This window comes from Mytilus californianus, unplaced genomic scaffold, assembly GCF_021869535.1.
Source record: "Mytilus californianus isolate M0D057914Y unplaced genomic scaffold, xbMytCali1.0.p SCAF_2, whole genome shotgun sequence".
Lineage (NCBI taxonomy): Eukaryota > Metazoa > Mollusca > Bivalvia > Mytilida > Mytilidae > Mytilus > Mytilus californianus.
Window position 1 is genome coordinate 41,836,448 of NW_026262668.1, and position 16,504 is coordinate 41,852,951.

A 16,504-nucleotide genomic window follows, 5' to 3' on the forward strand; every position below is an offset into this window, starting at 1 on the left:
AGTCTAAGTTTTTTCGCTTTACTTCGCGTTGGTGAGATAGCTGCGGAAAGTAAAACTGATTTGGCGGCACATGTTATACACATATCTGACGTTTCAATTGTCAAATATGACCACACGGAAGAGCTTCGCCTGTGTATACGTAGTTCCAAAACAGATCAACTATACTCTTCTTTAATTTTGATTATTAATGAGCAAATCGACAAATCTGTGTGTCCCATTCACTTACTTAAGAAATTTTTGCAAATTCGATATCCTTCGCCCGGAAGTAATTTATACATACATTTTGATGGATCAAGTCTTACTCGTTATCAATTTTCGTCTATTTTACAAAAGAGATTGTCATTCTGCAAAGTCAATGGACATTTCAGAGCACATTCTTTCAGAATCGTGGGAGCAACTGAAGCAAAAAAAGCTAGGAGTAGATGACGACACATTAAAGAAATGGGGTCGTTGGACATCGGATGCTTACACAAAATACATCCGTTTGAACATTTAAGCTTATACATATTAAACCGCAATAGACCATTGAAATAATACATACATCAATTGTAGGTGCCAAAACAATTTGGTTAATAGGATCATCCATAGTATATTGGGCCAATAAAGAAGCTTCGTCTAGACCTGGGGGACTTCACCTTGGCCTAAAGAATACAGGTGCTTATATGGTTTGGATTTGTCAAAGGGGTATGAGGTGGGGTGATTTAAATAGAGTCTTTGAACAAAGGTTGCTTAACCGACCCCTTCCGAGTTTTCTTGTTATTCAACTTGGGTCTAATGATTTAGGTATATTGACATCAGGGAAATTATTCAGTGCCATAGAATGTGACCTGCTTCGGTTACATGCATTATATCCAGCTTTAAAAATAATATGGTCAGAAATATAAATGAGACGGTACTTGCAAAATGCCAATTATGGTCAAACTGTTGAAAAGGCTCGTAAACGAGTAAATCTCCGGGTCAAAAACTTGGTTCTGAGCATCGGTGGATGTGCTATTAGAAACAGTAACATACGTGCTAAAGAAAGTAATTTGTTTAGATATGACGGAACACATTTATCAAAGATTGGTAATGATATTTATCTGAATAATTTACAAGGAGCACTTGAAAAGTTCATGACACCAGGTGGCCAGTTATTTTCCTTCAGTGAAATTATACGAACTGTTATAAATGAGATTATTTTAATAACAAGTGAAACTCGGTTTGGGACTTAAAGGTGGCACCAATCCATTTAATTGGGGTTCAAGGGTAATTTCTTTGGCAGTGAGTGGGTATGCCCCATTCATTTGGGCGGGATATGGCAAGATGAAAATGGAACATGTCCCCACATTGTACGCTAGCTTATATTTGGGGTTATATTCTTCTGTGTTCCGACAGAGATTAGATTGGATCTTCTTTGAATGTACCAAAGAGACCGGTTCCTGAATTGGTCCCAGTTTGGAACTTAGGGTGTTCTCTTTGAATTTTATAATTAATAAGCTGCCATGGAAACCAAAGAGTTCATGGGGGGAATATTTGTTACGTATCGGGCTCATTTTTCATACGATCTCTCTATTTAGCATTTAACGTAGAGGATTGTAGCTTTCATTGCCTACCAGTGAAGCACAGGCTTGCCAAAAATAATGGTTCGGCGGTTTGTACGTTCATCTTGCCTTATCTTTTCTGCGCAAAAAATTAATACTGTAGCCATATCATTCCAAATTCTAGATCATTGTTGATTATATTTATCCTTAAAAAAACAAAAGGAGCCGAATTTATACATTTCACACATACTATTATGGTTCGAGAAAGGGTTTGATCGCACATGAGACATATTTAAAACGAAAGCAAAATTGGTTGATCGCCCATGAGACATGTATATAAAATGAAAGCAGTTTTGATCTTTGATTGATTTAATATATAGATAGAGTAATCTCTATCTAGAAAATGAACGTGGACGTGTATTTATACGTCCCGAAAACCGTTAGAAAAGAATACCAATTTAGTTATGTATCAATTTGTTGTTGATTAAATCGATATTAGTGCCAATCTATAGTCAAATATTGTATTTTTAAATTTATGAATATAGCAATGATCAGGTACAAATTATTAGTTGTTCGAAGATCATAGATATTCGTAATGAATCTCATGAAATAGGCATAAAATAAAACTGAAAATAGCTTAATTATATATAATTTTTGCAACTGTATGTTACATGATCATTAATAGTCAATAAATAAATGCTTCGAACCTTATGATACAAGTATTTGTTGTTTTATGCATCAAAGAAGAAAATATTTTAATTATTCTAAAGTAGTAAGTTTTAAAGGGAGGTAAACTATATTGTTTCAAAGATTTTTAACAAAAGTTTTATTCCTCACCCTTTCAACATGCAGCGAAGTGTGATGATAACATATTCAAATGTCTTTTAATTCTTGGTCAAGAAATGAAAATGTAAAAGTCAGTTGCGGAATCAGATTAGGCGTGGAGGGCGTACGCCACTCTCCCCTTTTCAACGGAAAATGTCTTCTTTTTTTGGCATTAAATCGTCCAACAATTTTTTGAATCCCTTCGATCGGCAGTATATATCGTTTTGGCAATACCCCCCCCCCCCCCTTTTTTTGTCTCTTGAAAATTCCTGGATCCACCTCTTAAACTCATTCATAGCGTCTTCGATTCTTAGATTAAAAAGCGTTATATATAGTACAAAAACATTTGAGTCTTATGCAACCTTTGGGTTTACAGACATATTTGGACCTTTTTTTGGCTAAAAGACATAACATAAGTGTAAAATGCACTTTTTTAACGGTTCCTGACGTAAGGCATGTTTATTTTAAAGTTAAAGTGTAAGGGTTGGACATTTTTGATGCCGTATTCTCCCCATTAATTGTCTATTATAAAATGATTAGATGGATCCAAAGCTATGTACTAATATATTTCATGTGGGACTTGTCAGTAAAACATTGACATGGAAAATTCTCGTTTGTTGTATGTTTAGTTAGCATAACGTCACGGATTTCTTGTTGTAAACAAGATATACGCCGGGCTATTCAATGAAATTTACAATACGACCGACACGAGTTAAGAAAGACAAACAAGCAATTTTTATCCAAATGTTTGGTTGAAATGTTTCACCCAACAAGGGAAGTTAGGGGTTTCAAATCAACCAAAGGCTACGAATGAGTCTGAAATGACAACGGATATATGAATGACGGTCGACAAATGGAGACACAAAGGCCACACCCAGCAGGCAGGTTGCAGTCGGACCTTGAAAAAGTATTCATTTTATCAGTTCGACGAAACAGACATTCCAGTCAGATATGGGATTTACATGCAAACCCCCGGCCCCAAAAAAATTACGCCCGTTTTTTTATTCATCTTGTTCATTTAATGCTAAATAATTCTGTTGGAAATTTTTGTTTCTAATAGCAAAAAAAAAAAATGGACAAGATTATTGTTTTCAATCCAGATACGGCCAGAATTTTTGTTTAAGGCAAAAATCAGGGTCAGAATTTTTTCTCTCAAACATCTCAGACTGCCCCCTCAAATCAAATGGTCCGTACCTTAGACTTTAAATCTATCTAGAGCTTATTGACTGGGGATCATTATTCAGCTATGTTATTAATAGGCTGGGGCGTGTTGGGTTAAACATGTTTTCGTAGGTAAATAATATTGCTGTGGAACTTTTTTTCCATGAAAGTTTAATAGAGTATTACTTTCTGTTCGGTGGAATTGTGAAATAGAAGTCAATAAATACGTTCTTGCTCAATCCTTTGTCGCTTTGAAGGTGTCATGCTTGTCATCCTCAGCCTAAGCAATGAGTTACTGTAATTTGAATTTCAAAATGACTGAGTGACGTTTTTTCGACGCACTGGTCAACTCCACCGTAGCGAATCACATGATTTTGACATAATCAATAATATATTACAGTAAATACGAGCGAAACATATCTTTATAAGTAAAGAATTGCCGCATAAAAATTAAATACGCGGAAAATGCAAAGTTCACGAAGTCTAGTCTGATTAATCATTTTACAAAAAAAAAAAAAAAAAAAAAAAAGTGCAAGCAAAGGGGGGCGTACGCCCTCTACGCCCCCCCTCTGGATCCGACACTGGCTGCAAGCGAGTGGCTGCTAGCTTGAGCCTAGCGTAAACGCTATGTTTACTAATTGAAATCAGAAGTCGACTTGTCATTGGTTAAAACTAGAATTTTTCGCTTTTATTCACATATCTGGGGCAATTCCGTCCAAAACGTTTCATAAATACGAATATATAGGAACTTTTAAACAGTCTTTGAAACTGAAAATTACGTTTAATTGGACTTGAGTAAAATTGAGCAGTCATACTAAGCCCAATTTAGAAGTGGAATTTTACCATTAAGAGTGGAAAGTTGGAGGTATTAAAACGAAACTCTGTAGGAATGATAATATAAAAATAGGGAGATGTGGTATGATTGCCAATGAGACAACTATCCACCAAAGTGTAAATGAAGTGGATGTAAGCAATTCAAGGCAACCGTACGGTCTTCCACAATGAGAAAAAAAACCATACCGTATAGTCAGTTATAAAAGCACCGACATTATGAATATGAAATAATTTAATTGAAAAAAAACCAACGGCCTAATTTATAACAAAACAATTTACGAAAACAAATATAACATACATGAACCAACGACAACAACTGAACTACAGGCTCCTGACTTAGGACAGGCACGTAAAGAAAATGGCGGGGTTAAAAATGTTTGTGAGCGCTCAAAAAACCTCCCCTAACCTAGGACAGCGGTGTTACAGCACAACATAAGAACAAACTATATAAAAATCAGTTGAAAAGGGCATAACTCATCAGATCGATACAAAGCAGAAAAACATATAACAAAAATACAGACCGGACATGGCAGGGTATTTATACATCCCTAACAACAAAAAGACACTAAGTACAGATCTGAGAGTACTCGCAATTACTGACAGCTAGTTCAAAGCCAATAACAACTAATTAAAAAAAAATCATGTATCTAAGACTAAAATATCAATCAGTACGCATCCAACATCCAATGGGTTTAGTGTAAAGACGTCATTAACAGTCAGAGAAAAACATGACTTTGTACAATGCCAAAATATAGGTATCGACAGATTGTAGTATCGTGAAAGTGCATATGTGTATAACAATAATATTAGTATGTTTTTAATTTACTGATAACAAAATCAATATTTATACAAAGGAATATCGCTGTCAAGAAAAGAAAAATTAACAATAGGAAAAGAAAAATCACCCCTTTTGTCGTAAATTTTTGTTTAGAGTTTATGTCGTAAAACTGAAATATCTAAATCTAGGAAAGGACAGTTATTGCTGTAAACTCATATTTTGTAACAATCGAGAAACCGAAACTGAGTCTCATTTCATCTTTGACTGCGTTCTATATATTGACTGTCGAATTAACATTTTGGTGAACTTTAACCTGAAGAAAATTTCTAAGATTTGAATCATGCTGAAAAAATGAATTTTTTAATGACTTTCCATACGAGAAAATTAGCAAAATATTACCAATTATTGTATATTAGATAATTGAATTTAACGAGGCCACTGGCGTACATTGTTTTCGTTTATAATTTGTTAGTATTATGAATCAAATGTGTTTACTGATGCTGACACACATAAGGAACGCCTCTGTTAGTTTAGAATGATTATTTTCACGTGCTTTTAATTCTTAAATGTGTAAAGCACATTGAACCTTCTCACTCGTAATACTAAAACTTGATTGCAGCATCTGTTTAACTATATACATCAAAAAATATTGTGACGATCGCAACAAAACTTTGTATTTTAACAGCATACTGCGGAATTATTCAGCTCAGTGTATAACAATTATTATTGTGACATTATAATTACTGGAGACCACCCCTTTTCGTCCCCTGACCCTATATTGTGTTTTGCTTGAAAAACATGACCAGAGTTTCTTGGCTCAGGAGCTTTTAAAGTATATGAGAGATATTCGTTTTGAGGCAAACAAATCCTATGGTTGGGGAACTTACTTATTCCGCAAAGCACAAAGACCCCAATCAAGAATTATGGTCGTTTTACATTACAACAACTATACGAGATCAAGGTCAAAGTAATGATAATAAAGTGGGTATAATAACCCAAACTGAGCCCCTTTATTCCTTTCGTCAGGTCAGCAAAATTTTCAGCAAACAAGAACATGTAATGCGTACAACACAAAAGAGAAGCGTTGCAACTTCAACCCTTGCAGATTCAAACATGCATGCTTAGCATACAGAGGTCAACACCCAGTCTACTTTTGCAAGCGGCACTGACATGTCCAAAACATAGCGACACATTTTCACTTGGGTTTTTCCCAGTTAATGTAGAGAATTTAGAAATATATTTACGTGATGATCCACTTTTATCAAGTGCATCGTCTTTATTGTCAGGTTTTAAATTGGGTTTTCCTTTGCATTACTCAGGCCCTCGTTTAGTCCAAATAATTATGACGTCTTGCAAGGCTATTTTAATTTTTTTTCTGGGACGCCTTCCTACGACGTCATAACGCTGATGCCATTTTTTACGTCTGGATTTTGAGAGAGAATTTTGGGGGGAACTTTGAGACCCAATTTTGGCATGTAATCTTCATTGCCGGCTAATAAATTTTACATAGTTACAAAGTGTTACCTTTTTTGTGCTTATTGATGTAAAATATTTCCAGAAATATCCAAACCAAATGATAAAATAAGATGCGATTCCATTTGAGGTGGGCAAAAATTTATTTTGTTTTCAAAATTGTTTCCCACAATTTCCAAATTACGTCACTTCCGGAGAGTATAAAATATAAAAGTCGGTAAATTTTGGCAGACCCGATTTTCCGGATAATACAAATCGAACGTTCCGGAAATTCGGGTCCATCAAATTTTACCGACTTTGATATTTGATACATGCATGTAGAAAAATGGACAAAATAAACATTTAAATGACAACAAGATATATTGCATTTTAAATTGAACCTTCATGTACAGAATGAAGTCATGCCTACATAGATTGTCCCTGATTTTGAAACTGCTTATCCTTAAAATAGCAATTTTTTTTATATACATGAGCATGTGCTATCAAAAATGAATGGAATGACGAAAAAAGAAAAAAACAGAGAAAATTCATTGTTCCAATTTATTTGACTGCTGCCCATAATTCTACATATATATCATCTTTCAATAATGATTTTTACTCTATATAATGAACAAATGTACATTTGTTGTCACAAAATTATTTGTGAATGAAAAAACATAAAAAAAGAGGAAACTTAATTGTCTCAATTCTTTTAATGCCTTTACTAAAATAATGATGTTTCGTGGATTTTAATTTTTTATCATATAGTTATTTTATATTTCAATCCCACTCTAGAAAGTTGGAAATATCACTGATTTTATGATTCTGGTCCTTCCTGATCAAATATGTACATGATTTATTTGAGATAAAGAAATATATATGTAGGTTTATATTTATTTGAATATTCAATATTTCATTTCAATGTGAAAATGTTTTACGAAATCATAGTGTATTGTTTTGCGTGTGTGAATGCCATGCTGCCATTTAGTGCCCTTAATTGGAACATTAAATATTCTTATGAAAGATGTTCAAGAGCTAGATCTGTTCTTGCTTCATTCCAAATTCAATATGCATTGGAAAAAGTATGGCCAGTTCCGGTTGAACAGTTAGTACAATTCATAACTTATTTATCATTGAAGCATCTGTCTGCAGCTACCGTTCGATCATATATAAGTGGTATATCCTTTTCGCACAAGTCACCAAATTTAGAGGATACTACTAAGAATTTTATTATATCTAAAATGCTCGAAGGTTTACATATAAGAAACCCACAGATAGACATCAGGGCCCCGATACCATTATCATTACTACGAGAGATCACAGATGCCCTTCCTAGTATTTGTACATCTTCTTTTGAATCGTTATTATTTAAATCTTCATTTATTCTAGCATTTTTCGCTATGTTACGTGTGAGTGAGTTACAAGAAAACATAAATGCGATTCTAGTACCGTAGCATTTCAACTGTCGGATGTGGCCTTGTCAGATCATCAACTCAAAATTAACATTAAGAAAAGTAAAACAGATCAGAGAGGTTATTCAACGTGCATCGTCATAAATAAATACACAGATAACGCAGCTATTTGTCCAGTCTTATCTATGAAAAAGTACTTATCCGCATGTCCCGCGGTGTCAGGTTGTAAACATTTATTTTTTCGTTTTGACGGGTCATCGCTTACCTAATATCAACTGTCAGCTTTGTTAAGAAAATCCGTAAATTTTTGTAACATTTCTAACCCGAACCTTTTGAAATCTCATTCTTTTAGAATTGAAGCCGCCACAGCGGCGAACATTCGCGGAATAAATGATGAAACTATAAAAAAAAAATTGGGGTATGTGGTCGTCTGGTGCATTAGAGCGCTACAGCAGAATTCCTTGGTGAAAAGTTATTGCTCGTTTAGGGAGACAACAAACGGACTTAGAACTGTCCCCCAGTGGCACATATCTCTATCCTACCGGCTCTATGTTGGAGGGTATAAAATTATTTCCTAGTGTTCTCTCTTGCCATCGAGAGGAATCACCTCCACTTATGGTAACAGAGGGGAGATGTCATCTCCGCAATACACGTAATTCAGGTTGTTTGCAAATAAAATATCGGAGGGATTTGTTTTTGCAGAGGTTTGTGTAAACAGAGGGGGGGGGGGGGGGGGGGGGGTTTCTCCATCCAGTCCATTCTTGCACGTAGGAAGGATATTTTTGACACTTATGTCATCATAGGGTCCCCGATATGCTCTTTTCAATCCATTGGCTATCGGGTTGTTTGTCTCCCTTGAACTGGCAAAACATTTTTATCTGCGGCCTATCAAAAATCCACAAACACATGATGTTGTATATATATATTTTTTGCATTATTAGTAATAAATATTCTGTATTCATTCTACTTTGTATTGTTAGTTTTAACGCCAGTGGTCCGTTTATTAATAGCAATTATTGTATATTAGATAATTGAATTTAATGAGGCCACTGGCGTACATTTATTTTGTTTATAATTTGTTAGTAATAAAATCATGCTTTTCAAAGAGTACATAGAAACCTGAGGATACATACAATTATCTTATAAGTATCGGAAAGTGCAAATATAAAAATCTCGCCTCAAGGCGTCTTATGCTCTAGGACTACGGATTTTTAAGTGATTAGTACATTAAAACACATTGCAAAATGAATGCCATACGATTTGAAATTGAAAGTTATCACAACTATACCACGTATATATTCATGCATGCATCTTGGAAGACAATATCACGATGGAATTTGTCAGTACAAAAAAGTTTCTGCATCTTATATCATTTTATAATTGGCGTGGTCTAAGATATCAACTGAACTTTTTTAATCTTATTTTTCTCACCTTTCCACAGTTCATGTGAGAAAACCATTCTCAAACATGCTTTAAGATGCACTGAAAGGGTATTCATGAAAGGTAATGTTATATATTTACAACATACCTGCGTTTTGAATAGCAAAAACTGTTTGAAAATAACAATTTGACGACAAGATTTTTTAACTCCCCCTGTCCGCATTTTCACGACTTGGCATTTACGCGGGTTTTAGGAGTCTCCAATCTACCAATCAAGAGAGGATACCTGAAAACCATTTGATATCCCTCTATCCTCTCCTGTCAAATGCAACCACCAGTATGTCCGCAATTGGCCTCGACGGTATCCAAACTGCCGGATTTGAAAAAGTGTCTGCAATTCGCCGGTTCAGAATCTACTGCATTCTGGGTAATATTTTCAAAAATGTACACCAAGACGTCGTGATTGGTTAAAGAAGTCCTAAACAATGAAAATCTAACCAATGACGTGACGTTATTTTCATTTTGGGGGTACAAACAATACACCTTATCGCTAATCCCGCTTGACCCGAGAATCTGTCCCGCTTGAACTTTTGACGTCATACAACAATCACTTTTCCATTGTGGCTTCAGATATTTTCTATTATATCGTCAAAATTTTACGGGAACTTTTGTGATGTCCAGTAATGGCGGACAAATAGCGATAAGGTGTATAAAATTACCCATAGTCCTTTAGATTCTGAAACGGTCAATTAGGCGAATTTCTCAACATTTACGTCATAAGGTCTCTGGTGGACAATTGTCTCAGTGGCATTCATACCACAACTCCTCAATTTTATATCAAGCATACGAAATGTTTCGAGAATAAACGTATAGCTTTAGATTCTAATTTAAAAAAAATATAGTATTTGATTACTTGACAATTGAATTCGAATTGTTAGATTTTTTTCACCTTGGAGAGGAAACATTGTTTTTTCCTGTTCAGTTCTATTATTTCTGTTTTCACTTTTTTTTTTGGAAATATCACTCTGTCAATTTAATGTAATCAGTCAGAAAGTCGACCCCGGTTTGATCCCATTTCTAAAGACAACAATGGAAGTCATGTGACTACCATATTTGGGCATTTTTTTTTTTCCTTTTTTGTTCAACTGAAACGAGTCGGTTTCATTCAAAAAGTCATATCAAATGAAACCAAAGCGTGCTGTACGTTATAAATGTTGTTAACTTTTTATTCAATATGACTTGGATTGAGAGTTGTCTCACTGGCACTCATACCACATCTTCTTATTTATTTTGATAAAATGCACTGAATTAGAATACGAAGCATTCAAACCCGAGCTCGTCACTCGTCGAGGCAATTTTTTGCAACAAAGAAGTTGAAATTTCTTTCTTAACTTCTGGGCAACCTATGCTAAATTTAAATTATGTGATGATACTTTTTATGTGTCAAATTTGTGCCACTTAATACGCTGTAATACGCAAATGTGCCACTTCGATCTGTCAAGTAATAACAGAACATTCATTTGTGAACTATCACCGTTCCTTCATTAAAGACTATGCAAACATTTCAGCACCTCTGTATGAAGTCACAGGGAAAAAAAACCTTTTGGAGCCACCTTGAAGCACACATTACTAGTAGCTCCAGTGCTAGCCTTACCCAATACACCAGATATGTTCATTTTGGACACATATGCATCCCAGAATGCTATTGGAGCTGAGCTTATACAAGTCTAAAATGGAGAAAAAGAACCATAGCATATGGTAGTTTTATCATGACACCTGAGTAGAAAAAATACTGCACTACACGGAAGTAATTATTGGCCGTGATAAGTATGGTTCACATGGCTTTTTCGCCACTATTTACTAGACAAAGAGTTTATAGTAGTGAGAACTGACCATAGTAGTCTTACTAGGCATATCAATTTCAAGGAGTCACAAGGACAATTAGCCAGATGGCTAGAAGAGCTTAGCCAATATGATATGATCATAAAACAAGGCCGTCTACATGCGAACGTAGACGCCTTGTCTAGACCATCAGACTCGTTGCCAGAGTGTATACACTACAGGCCGATTGTAAAACTAAAACAGTTACCTTGTGGAGGGTTTGCCTATTGCCAACGTACCCACCGAAATTGGACCAGATTGCTTACAGCAATAGACGAAGTTATACCTTTGGCTAATACACGAAACGGACAGAAGCCACTTACAAATAAGTCTACCGCCATGTTACACCTGTTTTCAACAACAACACCTGAGACCTTGGCTCCACCCCAAGCTCCAGATACTATTGAACTTGAAGTTGTCCCTGTTTTACCTGATGTGTACTGCAACCTCGACCTCACGGTCTTTGCACCTATTCTGAATCAGAAGGAAGTAGTTGACACATGGTTTTCGACACATATTGAATTGATATGTTCACCAACAACAGCTCAGATTATCGTTAGTGATGAAAATTCTTGCCTCTTAGCAGCTACTAGCATAACACCGTCAGAGGGTATAAATTTCTTAGGTTTCATAACCAATTAAATCAAGACTAAACAGTCAGAAGACCCTGATCTGCTATTTTTACTAAATTGGTTAAAAGACAAAGTAGAGCCAACACAGAACACATTGTTTTCAGCTTCTCCAGCTGTCAAGAGTTACTGGATTAACAAGGATAAATAAGACAAAGAATGGACACGAGAATATCTTGATGTTGGTAGACCAGTTTACAAAATGTGTATAGCACAGGCGGCTATCAACGAGTTTTTCTCCAGATTTGAATATCCGTTTGAAATTTTCTCAGACCAAGGTCGAAATTTCGAGAGTTAAATGTTTAAAGCAGTTTGTGATCTCCTGCAGATACATAAAGCCAGGACTACACCTTATAGACCTTCAGCTAATGGCCAGGTAGAACGCCAGAACCGCAGTCTAATGGATGCTGTGAGATGTTTTGTGGACCAACAGCAGGAAACCTGGGATAAAAATTTGCTCAGTTAGCAGGGGCTTTGAGAGCTAGTGTAAACAGGAGTACTGGTTACACCCCAAACTAGTTAATGTTGGGCCGGGAGACAATTCAGCCAGCTGATTTGATATTTGGTAAAACTGAGGAACCCAAGTACACTGGGACTGAGGAGTATACTTATAGGCCTTGTAAAATCTATTAAGAGTGCTCATGAGATAGCAAGGAACACCTTAAAAACAAGCCAGGCTAAAATGAAGAAAGCTTATGACCTTCAAGTATTAGAACGGCAAATACGCGGCCGGTGACCGCGTGTATGTTTTAGATACAGCGCAGATAAAGGGTAAGAGCAAAACATTGAGCTCACCGTGGAAGGGGCCTGGTATGATTATAGGTAAAATCATTCCCTATGTGTACAAGGTTAAGCTTCAAAGAGTGGTATTCAACACAAATCATGACAGGCTGAAGCTATGCAAGGACAGGAATATTCCTGCATGGCTGCAGACCTGCCATGAACAGTTTACCCAAGGTACAGATTTCCTTGCCCCAAGAGTAAAGACTAAGGCAAAACAATGTTGTTTGTGAGGGGCCTTGATATAGGTGAAACAATGGTGCAATGTGACCAGTGTAAAGAATGGTTTCACCTACAACTTGTATATGATTATCTGTCGAAGAGGCAGAACAGATAGAAAAATACATCTGCTCAAAATGTAAACTCATTAATAGACCACTTCCCCCAACAGATACAGGGGGAGAAGTAAATGTACAATAAGGCCAACCACTAATAACCTTCTCCTTTTGTCTTTCCAGTATGTCAGAAAGAATCCACAGACTCTGACCAAGCCAAAGTGTGGCCAGTAGAAGGAGAAGAAGTTAAAAGAGTGGTGGAACACTAATAACAATCAGAAGAGGGTAGTCCTTGATCAACCCATGCTGGGTAGAGGAGCGAGGGGCCAAACCTTACTGTTACCGGTCGGGCGCCGGACGGGGATCCGGGTTCGTTCTAGTGTCGTCCCTAGAACCAGAGGAGCAGGTGGGTGAGGAAGTGCCTCAGGCAGACCCACAGGGTACAGAATCCACGCTGGCAAAAGAGGAAACTAAACCAGATGCCAAACTGGCAGAACCAAGGGCTGTTAGCTTACAAGAAGTTTCAACCCAAGCTGGGGCGGGGGCACAGGCTGAACCCAATTGGTACATTTGTCCTAGGAACCGTACTTCTGAGCGCCCCTGGTTGACAAGTCAGAGGGACCAACACTGTCCAGTGAGGGGATGCCCAGTGGTGACCCGCAATGTGCGCCGTCACGTCTTAGGAGAGCACCTGAAATTCATGTTTGATGTCCGACAAGAAGCTAACCTGATGAGGCACCGTGGGTATCATCAATACCGATGACAGATAATCATCGTTCTGGTACAGTGGCTCACCCGTTGTGAAGACGCCACATATTATGACTTGCTAAACATCTTGAGGAAACAGGCTAGAGTGCCAAGTGGATACCACCAGACTGGGGAGGACATTCCTGTTCTCAGGACCGTTTGTCGGGAAATGGGTTGGCCTACATCAGCCTGGTTTCGTATACAGCCTGTGGCAAGCATAACCAGGCCAGTATGTATCCTGCATTGGAGATTGATGGCATCAGCTACCGCCTTCTGCTCCAGCAGGAATTAAGGTGTCCACAACTGGGCTGGGAGCCTGGTACAACCTATGGTTCATGGCGTGTATTATTCCGTCACATAAAGGACTTAAATACTTGTGAAAGGACTTAAATACTTGTGAAAGGACTTATATACTTGTTTAAAGGACTAATATCTAGCAGAAGCATTTTTTAAATTTTATGCTTCGACCGTTCGCCTCACATCCCATGTACAGTGTACACTTCGTTCCAATAGTTCAACCGACAGGACTTGGTAGCACCATCATGACCACTGTATATAGTAGTGTTTCTAGTAGTATCGTAATTTAATTGTTAATGAGGTGATGGAGGGATTTGGACCACAGGTCCCGGGTTAGGGGAGGGTTGAGCACTCGCAGACATGTTTAATCCGATCACATTATGTATGTCCTCTATGCGCCTCTCTCACTTATTAATAATTTCAAATAACAAATTTTGCAGAAAAAAAAAAGTTTCTCAAGTTTGTCAATGATCGTCATTTCAAAAGTGAGGCATTTGCCTCGTTTGCCTCCATTACGCTATAATACGATCTTATAGAGACAAATTAATACATAGAAAATTCATATAAAAACAATATATAACACTATCATAATATTTTGACTAGTGAATCCAATATCGTTATCTTACCGGATGATGTCAAATTAGTAAAGCATACGATTTCTCCAAAATCTGAATACCCGATTACCGGGCGCGCTTGGGGGAAAATGTAAGTTAGAGGTAAAATTACAGACAAAAAATGGTCCTCTTGCTCCTAATTCTCAGGAACCCTCGGAACAGCCCCCCATACCCCCCCCCCCCCCCCCAAAAAAAAAAATAGCACCAAATCATGGATCCGTGCCTGATTATAAACTGGGTTATCACGAAAGTAATATATAAGGACTTCGTTCGTCAACAGTTCTCCTGCCTCTTATTACAAATAATTTAGATGTACTACTATTTACGACTACAAGTACAAGACTCTTCCATTCCTTTCAATTCGGGTGTTGGAATTTTTTATTTACAGCCTAAATGTTCCTAAACGTCAATCATCAGTACTAGAAAATCTCTGTCAATACATTTAATCGTTATCTTGGTTCACTGGTATATGAAGTGTATTAGTCAAATAAAGGTTGATGTACAGATCTGTAGCTATGATTAGTTTAAGTACACCCCAAGGGGGCGTTTTTCGGGGTCCACATAAGGATAATTTGTTACTAGTATTGTTTTTCTTTGAAAAATTTAGAACTTGAATAAGACCTTAGCTTTCTAGCAAGACTAGATCATGACGATTCGATATTGACAATATTAATCATTGAAAATGTCGGCATTATATAACCGACCTATTAGTTCTATTTGTATTTTAAAAATAGAAGGTGTACGTTAATATGGTTATCCTAGTTATCAGTAAATAGTTCCATCTGTTTATCAAGTTTTGACAGAAATTTCCCTACCTTAATTTCAGGTTCGAGTTCAGAATCCAAATCTTCTTCATCAATGTCACAAAGACAGGTATTTTCACTATTTAACATATTTCAAGTGAAATATACATCGATATGGCAACATGTGTTTAAGTTAAGTAAATAATATCACCTGATACAATCACGTCTGTATTTAAAGTGGGTTAAATGTAAAGTACTAAAAAGGTTAAACATTTCCTTATTTAATTTGATTTGTCAAATAGTAAATTTTAGTTAGGAATGTGAGAGCCACTTGCTGAAGAGTTGTATTCTTTGTTCGATCAAATGTTGTAACGAAGTCACTACCTTGTCTTATTATTCCACAGACTGGTATCAAGACGTTGAAATTTAACACCAAAAAATGGAACTCTTTATTAAAGAAGGTAAAAATGGCCAAGTTACTATATTTGAATTATTTACTTCTGTTTCTATGGCCTTTAAAAGTTAAATGTAGGTGCATAATTTATGGTTTTTTTTGCGTGTTACATGTTTGAACCCAAATTATAGTATGAAGCATCGACAAATTTGTAAACGTTTCAACTAAAGACAAATTTCACAAATGGAAGATTATGGTAGGTGCTAAATGTGTAATACATTTTGGATCTTTAATTTGCATCAGCATAAATTCCACAAAAAGATAAAAGATTGATCGTTTTAAAGCATTTTACATTTCTGTCCCTGATAGAGTGTTTTTGGAAAAAATCCTAAAAATTGGCAATAATCTAATCGAAAAGAGGAAGTCGGGTTCACCTTTTTACGTTCAGGGAGTTATGTTTTGTAACATGATTTTGTAGAACTGAGCATGCCCAGTTTTACAGTTCTTTGTAGAACTGGACATGCATTGTTTTACAATTTTCATACGATCTGTACACACCAGACTCAAGCTAGCGAACAATAAGCCAGCAAACAATAAGATGCATCCAGCTAGCGAACAATAAGCATGCGAACAATAAGAAAACGCGCCAACCTGATCATGCCTGAAAACCGAAGACTTGTAATATCATGAAACGTCCTTTGAAATCTGATGACAATCATTTCCAGTAGGAAGACGAAATGCAATTCATTTTCACAAATACAAAATTGATTAGGTATTTGTTT

At 36.5% G+C, this 16,504-nt stretch overlaps 1 protein-coding gene across 1 annotated transcript in view; it reads right to left on the reverse strand.

Annotated features, from left to right (window-relative positions):
* Nucleotides 1-15,547, reverse strand: part of LOC127729845 (SH3 domain-binding protein 5-like) — a 228,754-nt gene extending 213,207 nt beyond the window's left edge. The window contains exon 1 of the mRNA XM_052237765.1: nt 15,401-15,547. Coding sequence (XP_052093725.1) covers nt 15,401-15,478 — 78 coding nt within the window. The 5' untranslated portion in view covers nt 15,479-15,547. The remainder of the gene's footprint in view (nt 1-15,400) is intronic.
* Nucleotides 15,548-16,504: the final 957 nt, after the last annotated feature.